At 37.5% G+C, this 7,303-nt stretch overlaps 3 protein-coding genes and 1 long non-coding RNA gene across 5 annotated transcripts in view; 2 read left to right on the plus strand and 2 right to left on the minus strand.

Annotated features, from left to right (window-relative positions):
- LOC105265201 (histidine protein methyltransferase 1 homolog) overlaps positions 1-584 on the plus strand; it is a 2,369-nt gene extending 1,785 nt beyond the window's left edge. The window contains exons 5-6 of the mRNA XM_011302587.1: positions 318-433; positions 493-584. Of these exons, the coding sequence (XP_011300889.1) occupies positions 318-433; positions 493-533 (157 nt within the window). The 3' untranslated portion in view covers positions 534-584. The remainder of the gene's footprint in view (positions 1-317; positions 434-492) is intronic.
- Positions 446-2,280, minus strand: LOC105265200 (pyridoxine-5'-phosphate oxidase). 2 transcript variants are annotated; one of them, XM_011302585.1, is made up of 7 exons: positions 2,189-2,279; positions 1,937-2,117; positions 1,705-1,861; positions 1,437-1,536; positions 1,313-1,366; positions 1,044-1,243; positions 446-757 (listed from the first exon to the last, which is right to left on the minus strand). In XM_011302585.1, the coding sequence occupies exons 2-7, from the start codon at positions 2,055-2,057 to the stop codon at positions 592-594; spliced, it is 798 nt and encodes a 265-aa protein (XP_011300887.1). In that variant the 5' UTR covers positions 2,058-2,117; positions 2,189-2,279; the 3' UTR covers positions 446-591. The 2 variants fall into 2 exon arrangements, with proteins under 2 accessions (XP_011300887.1, XP_011300888.1); XM_011302586.1 differs by having other exon boundaries at positions 580-757; positions 1,937-2,106; positions 2,189-2,280.
- Positions 2,281-2,396: 116 nt separating this feature from the next.
- LOC105265199 (uncharacterized) lies at positions 2,397-4,378 on the plus strand. Its single transcript, XR_892057.1, has 2 exons — positions 2,397-2,485; positions 4,166-4,378. It is a non-coding gene; the product is annotated as an uncharacterized lncRNA (long non-coding RNA).
- Positions 2,603-4,869, minus strand: SrpRbeta (signal recognition particle receptor beta). The gene is made up of 4 exons (XM_011302584.1): positions 4,682-4,869; positions 4,128-4,294; positions 3,722-3,861; positions 2,603-3,394 (listed from the first exon to the last, which is right to left on the minus strand). Exons 1-4 carry the CDS (start codon positions 4,773-4,775, stop codon positions 3,058-3,060), a joined length of 738 nt encoding a protein of 245 aa, XP_011300886.1. The 5' UTR covers positions 4,776-4,869; the 3' UTR covers positions 2,603-3,057.
- Positions 4,870-7,303: the final 2,434 nt, after the last annotated feature.

The raw sequence follows: 7,303 nt of genomic DNA on the forward strand, positions 1-7,303 counted from the left end.
TATCGCTCTTTAGCGCCCTTCAAAATTTTTTCCTCTTTTTTTTCATTATTTTTTTATGCCAACTCCAGTGATTTTCGTGACCTCAAAACTTATCCCAAATTTTTATGTATTTTAGGTTAAAAAGATAAAATTTAAATAAAAGATGACGCTCGATAGATAGTCCACCCGGCCCTTAAAACAAAAATTTTGCTATCTTTTTTATTTATTTTATGTGTTATATTTCCGTAAAATCCATGGAACAGGTAAATTACTTCATTTTACCGATTCACTGCGGACTTCTGCGTAAGTAGTTTTCTAAAGATATTATTGTTCTTCAGGTACATCGCTGGGAAAACTTATTACTTCGGAGTTGGTGGAGGGATGCGACAGTTCGAAAATCTAGTCCTGAAAGACAAAGCATTATCTGTTGAGAAAGTCTGGAAGAGTGAAGAAGGTAGAAACAATATTTCGATAGACTCTTTAATGCCCAACACCTAAGACATTTTTTTCTAGGCTTACAACGCGAGGTACTGAAGTTAACGAAGCTGTTGTAGTCCTCCTATAAATTAATAAATTCCTCTAAAGACAATCTCAATTATCTGAGGTGTCGATTCAAGGGGATAATCTCTCGTAAACCCAGCCATCGTCTCCTTGGTGAACCAATATATTATTGATCTTTTCGTTGGGTTGAGGCCGTCGAAAGCGGATCCTGTCGTGGAGACGATCACTCTGGCCCTGCCAGAACTCCACGCATTTTGGAATGACAATGAAACCGCCCCTAGAAAAATAAAAAAAAAATTTCATAACGAAAATGCAAGGTATTTTATACATCATTCCACAGGAATTCAATTAAAAATGTAATTGGATTTTGACGAATTCGTACTGGAAATCGTCCGATCGTACATTCTTGATGGAAACCTCGATCTATTTTCAATAATTTTGTAATGGAAAAACAATAAAATTCCATGTTTCTACGTATTTTTTCCAATATTTGAATTTTGATTTTGATTATTTGGATTTCGTGGGAAATCGGGAGATTGAGAAATATTTCTTATTAGTTATACCAGCAGGGAGGTCTAGGAACTTTTCCCTCTGAAAACTGAGCCAGGAACTCTCTCTCCTTGATCATCAGGGTCTCACGTCCAGCGATTGGTGCACTCTGTTTACTCGCATGTGCTCCGATCTGACTGGGGAATGGTCTGGTAGAAAAATAAATATCGGAGTCCTCCTGCGAAGTCTTCTCTACTCTGCCCTCAATACGCACCTGTTCAAGGAGTAAAGAACGAGAGCGAAATTATATAAATCCTCATTTAAATGGGATTAAAAATATTACCGTTCTTCTCATAGGCTCCCAGTGGAACACTAAAGCTGCGTTAGGATTATCTGCCTGAAATTAAATTTTTTAAACTTGCTGAAATCTCCGAAATAAAACTGCACAATTAATTTAATTCACGTACCAGCTCACGACCTTTTCGGCTCTCGTAGTTCGTATAAAATTTGAATCCTTCAGTGCTGAAGCCTTTGAGAAGTACTGGTCTTGCTGAGGGAATCCCATCTCTATGAAAGACATCAGACGTGAGAAAAATTCAGTAGAAAAACGTATCCTTTTTTATAATGTCCATTGAGATTTACACGAGGCTATAAGGTGTTGCTTTTTTCGCATTTCTCAACCCACGAATTCATTCGCTATAAAAAATTAAAAAATCTATAACTCAGTGGATTTACCTGGTTGCTGTGGCCACAATCATGGCATTGGGTTCCTGAATAGTCGGTAAATTGCAAGCAGCATCAAACCAAATTTTGAACTGCCCAATGGGTTCCTTGAATTGCAGCTGATCCTCAGTAAAAGTTTCTGATTTGTCCTTGTACTTGATCCTCATCCCTGACAAGATCATTCAAAAAATTCATTATAAAAATTCATTAAAAAAATCACCATATCAAATAATGACATACAGACCTCCCAAATCGACGTTACACGTAGGATTCGATGTTGGGGTCGTTGACATTGTTGAAAGACTGATAATTCTGTGTTCAAAAATACGTTTGACAATCAACCTCAAACATAAACGCGCCGGCATCAATAATTAGTGTGTCGTGCTGATCAACCAGTTGACGATCATTTAAATCCTGAAAAATCACTGGAACCAATTTCCATGACTGTAAGTCCTGAGCTCGATTGATTTACTGATCACAAGTTTTGATTACTCACTCTATTTTAACAATTTCGGGGTAATCAGCGCCGAGGTCTTTTGTCTAACGCCATATGCCACGTTTAGTTCTCTCTATTATGTAATATTCAATATTTACAATTGACAAATAATCCTTCGACATCAAAATACGTCAGACCCCCACCACAGCTGATTAATCAGTGATCTGGATAAGATTGGTCAATACAGAATGGAAGTTGCGATAAAATGAAAGCCGGGGAGCAGCAGGAAAAATATTAATGTCAATTGTTGTTCGGAGAGAAATTTTCCTGTTTTGGTACTGATTTATGACGGCAATGGTGAGCATTGAAAATTGATGAGGCTAGAATGAAAATATTATTGTTTACTCGTGAGATTTAAAGGGGTTCTGGAAAATTGTCTGAAGGATTGATCCTAACCTAGAAATAATTCGATTATTCAAAAGTAGAATATTTTTATTCAGAACTGGAGATCATGACTTCGCATTTATTAAAAAAGGTCGTATATGGAAAATTATATTTATATTATATTTACTTTTTTCTTCTGAACGTCACTCCCAGGAATCACTTTCTTAATTCTACCCACGATTTGATAATGAAATTAAACAAAAAAGTTTTGGAAAATTAATGTTCGAGGATCGAAAAACGTAAGGATACAGCCTTCTCTTAGAATTTGTTTATAACGTAAAATTGAGTTGAAAAAAAAAATAGTTTCAATTCAACTATTCACTCAAATAATAGTAAGTTTTTCGTTTTGAGATAAATTTTGCGTGAAAAATACAAAAAAGAGTCTATACGACCTTTTGCTTAACATACGCGATTTTCCCAATGAGTTGAAATTAGTGTGGGAACACTGAGAAAATGAGAAATAAACAACAAATGTTTTAAAGTCTTCAAGCGATCCTCTCGAGCCAGTCCTGGAGTTGTTCAATATCGGCGGAGGTTTCTGAGTCTTTGCTGAAGGCACTGCACTCGGCGAACTCGAGGTTCAGGTTCAAGTCGTCGAATTGGAAGTCTTTGCCCTCTTTTCCTAGGAATGTGTTGTTGGAGGAGGCGTCGGTCGCCTCCAGCTGACTGGACTTGGTCAAACGAACGAGATTTAATTCCTTCTCGAGGAGATTTCGGATGACAGTACTGCTTTTAGCTAGTGTCTGGTCTTGCTTGTTGCAGAGGACCAGAATTGGAAGGGACTTTCTCACTGCTGAGTCGCACAGCAAAGTGTAGAAAAACCTGTGCAAAATATTTAATGTGAGAATATAGCGAATACACTAGAGAATTCTATTGGAATTCGATTTCACTCTCTATTTGTTTTGCCGATTATATTGAATTCTTCGTTTGCTTTGAATATATTCAATGGAAGAAGTTCATGCCCTGGGATCTAATTTTCCAGTGTCTGTTGTCTGATTTTCTTGAGATGAGATTAAGAAAATTTAATAGAATCGGCTCAAAGCTAATAGTCAGTGCATTTGAAATTCAACGGAATTTTCCAATGAATGTATTCCACTCTTCACCACGTATGGATGTTTTTTTTTTTGTGTGAGTTTTGGAAGAACTTACTCTGCCACGTCACGAATGTCTTTTTGAAAGGTCACAGAGTCGATTACGTAGATCAGACCTCGGACTGATGACTTGTATTTATCGAAGAATTTGTATCTCAGTCGCTCGTGACCCGGGATGTCTACAATTCGTAGAGCATTCTGAAACAAAAATTGCACTGCGAAATATCTTACAAAAAAACTCTAATTTTTGATCGTTAAAAAATCTATTTTTATCTTTTTTCCTTCATTAATTTGTACTATTGATACCAGAATTTCGTTATTTTATTATCATTTACTAATTTCTTTAATTTCATGGAAATTTCTGCATGAAATTTTGTTTTATGAAAAAAAAAATTGAATATTTCCTCCGGTTTTTAAATGAAAAACAAAATTCCACTAGGAATAACACGCATACTATAACGTACCTCTTTAATTTCGATGTCTCCAATATTTTCTTTTGCAGATGTGTACGTCTCGATGAATCGCAAATGAACCAATCGTGCGTAAAGTAATGTTTTTCCAGCATCACAGAGACCGGTGATGAGAACACTACGACCAACCGATTTTTTTCTCTGCCATACAATGAATAGAACTGCAACAATAATTCATCAATAAATCCAGGGCAATCTATTTTTATATCTCCAGAATGATAACACTATCATGTGTTGTCAAGAGATAATGGACCCATTTGTTTACTACATACATAATTATAACGTACTCTGTAGGTATTTTCTAATCCTTATTCTAATAATGTTTTATAATTATTGTAAATACAATGACATACACTTTGTCTAACTGAAATGTAATAACAATTTTTTAAAACGCACATTTTGGTGTTCAGAAAAAATATATTTCCATAGATGGAACAAACAATTATTTATTTTTCACGGTGTTTATTTTATGAATGGGATAAACAATAGCCCTGCAGATGAGGTTATCTTATTGAAAATGGAGAGAAATTAGAAAAGTTTATTATTACCGATTGTCAAAATGATAATAAATATCGCCACAATAATCCCAAAGAGCTGTGGCATCTCATCATCCTTTAGTAATGGCTCAGCTCGTTTTTCCATAATTTAATTATTTATTGCCACAATTGTTATTTACTACTCCAGATGGTCAACATGTGGTCTCAGTGTTAAGGACTTACGTAGCAAAGTGGATTGACTGAAGTAGAGGCTCAGTTCTGGAGGTTTGAGTGACCCCAGCGGCTTTGTAGTTCTGCACCCCAAGAGAGGTGGGGCGCCACACGCAATGGGGCTGTCCTCCCGTCAGCTACTCGGTAACTGCCTCAGTGGCAGTCTCAGGGGAGCATGAAAATTCAGGAGGTATTCACTGAAATTTGAAAATTCAAAATTTTCAAAAAAGTATCAGGGGAGCATGAAAATGGAGGAGGTATTCACTGAAATGTGAAAAATCGAAATTTTTTAAAAATTATCAGGGGAGCATGAAAATGAAGGCGGTATTCACTGATAATTGAAAATTCGAAATTTTTCGAAAAGTATTAGGGGAGCATGAAAATCGAGAAGGTATTCACTGAAATTGAAAAATTAAAAATTTCCAAAAAAAATAACAGGGGAGCATGAAAACGAGGAGGTATTCACAGAAATTTCGCAATTTTCATAAAAGTATCAGGGGAGTATGAAAATCGAGGATGTATTCATTGAAATTGAGAAATTTTAAATTTTCCGAAAATAAAATTCACCCAATCAATTGCTCCCTCTGACAGCGGGAATGCTACTGAGGCAGTTACCGAGTCGGCTGACGGGCAGACACCCCACCAACGGGTGCGGCCCCCTCTTTCTCTTGGGGTGAGGTGCTCGCGCAGAACTGAGCCGCTCAGTGGGGGTTTGAGGGACCCCACCGGCATTGTACCCCACCTCACCCCAAGAGAAAGAGGGGGCCGCACCCAATGGTGGGGGGTCTGGGGGGGGGTCTACCCGTCAGCCGACTCGGTAGCTGCCTCAGTAGTAGTTCCGCTGTCAGACGGATCAGTCGATGTGGTGAATGTTATTTTCTGCGTTACGAAATTGGTATTCACTGAAATTTGAAAATTCGAAATTTTTGAAAAAGCATCGGGGGAGCATGAAAAGCGAGCAGGTATTAACTGAAATTGAAATTTTTAATTTTCGAATTTCAATGAATACTTCCTCCATTTTCATGCTCCCCTGATACTTTTTCGAAAAATTCGAATTTTCAAACTTTTGTGAATAGCTCCTCGATTTGAATGTTCCCCTGATACTTTTTAAAAAATTTCGAATTTAGAAATTTCCGTGAATACCTTCTCAATTGTCATGCTCTCCTGATACTTTTTCAAAATTTCGAATTCTTCGATTTCAGTGAATACCTCCTCAATTGTCATGCTCTCCTGATACTTTTTCAAAAGTTTCGAATTTTCAAATTTCAGTGAATACCTCCTCCATTTCCATGCTCCCCTGATACTTTTGCAAAAATGTCGAATTTTCAAATTTCAGTGAATATTTACTCGATTTCCATGCTCCCTTGATACTTTTATAAAAATTTCGAATTTTCACATTTCAGTGAATACTTCTTCAATTGTCATGCTCTCCTGACACTTTTCCAAAAATTTCGAACTTTTAAATTTTAGTGAATACCTCCTCGATTTTCATGCTATCCTGATACTTTTTCAAAAATTTATAATTTTTCAAATTTCAGTGAATATCAATTTTGTAACGCAGAAAATAACATTCACCCTGTCAACTGGTCCCTCTGACAGCGAGACTGCAACTGAGGCAGTTACCGAGTCGGTTGACGGGTAGACTAGTTACGTGATTTCACTGTTTTTTTTAAGAGAGAATTATTTATTAGGTTCAGAATTTTCGCAATTATCTTATCTCGTCAAATTGAGATTGCCCGCGGTTTTCTGTGCGCATGCACGGTCTGCGTGCGTATGCGCAGAGTACCGCCTGGTCACCCCCCACTCGAGCGCCGCCTCCAACGCCCCGCCATTTTGAGTGGGGAGTCAGTCGTTCGGCGGCAGCGCCTGGAACGGTCGGTCGGGTGTCGCGTAGTGAAAATCCGTTAACATCGGGGTTCTAGTGAGTTCAGAAAACCGGTGCTGCCTGTGAACATTGAAAATACAAAGTGCGGGACTCAGTGCAAGTGATTTTGGGATGTGAAATAATTTTTTAAACAGTTTATCAGAGCAGTTTGAGTGATTGAGATTTTTCGTTTGTTACACTGAACTTCGGTATTGCCGAACGGCCGGCCGGCGTCATTGTGTTTACAAAAATTCCTTTGTCCGTTTCTCGGAATTGTTTAGTGTGTGTTTAGATACGGACTGAAGTGAGAGTGCGAATTAGATTCGAAGGATTTCTTTCCTCATTCATCTGATTTTGAATGAGTAAAAATATTATTTGATCTTTGATATTATTTTATTGGTATTTGTGGATTTTGCGTTGTTAAAACATTCTTGGTTGTGTCGTGAGTGATTAGTGAATGTTTGAACTGTCTCGAGTGCTGGTGCATCCAAGGCGACTTCAACTTTTGGCGTCAGAATCACATGTAGATCATCAGGATTGGAGGGAATCTTGCAACCGACTGCAAGGTGAGTTTCGTATGCATTTTTTTTATGACCTTG

This window comes from Fopius arisanus, unplaced genomic scaffold (assembly GCF_000806365.1).
Source record: "Fopius arisanus strain USDA-PBARC FA_bdor unplaced genomic scaffold, ASM80636v1 scaffold00028, whole genome shotgun sequence".
NCBI lineage: Eukaryota > Metazoa > Arthropoda > Insecta > Hymenoptera > Braconidae > Fopius > Fopius arisanus.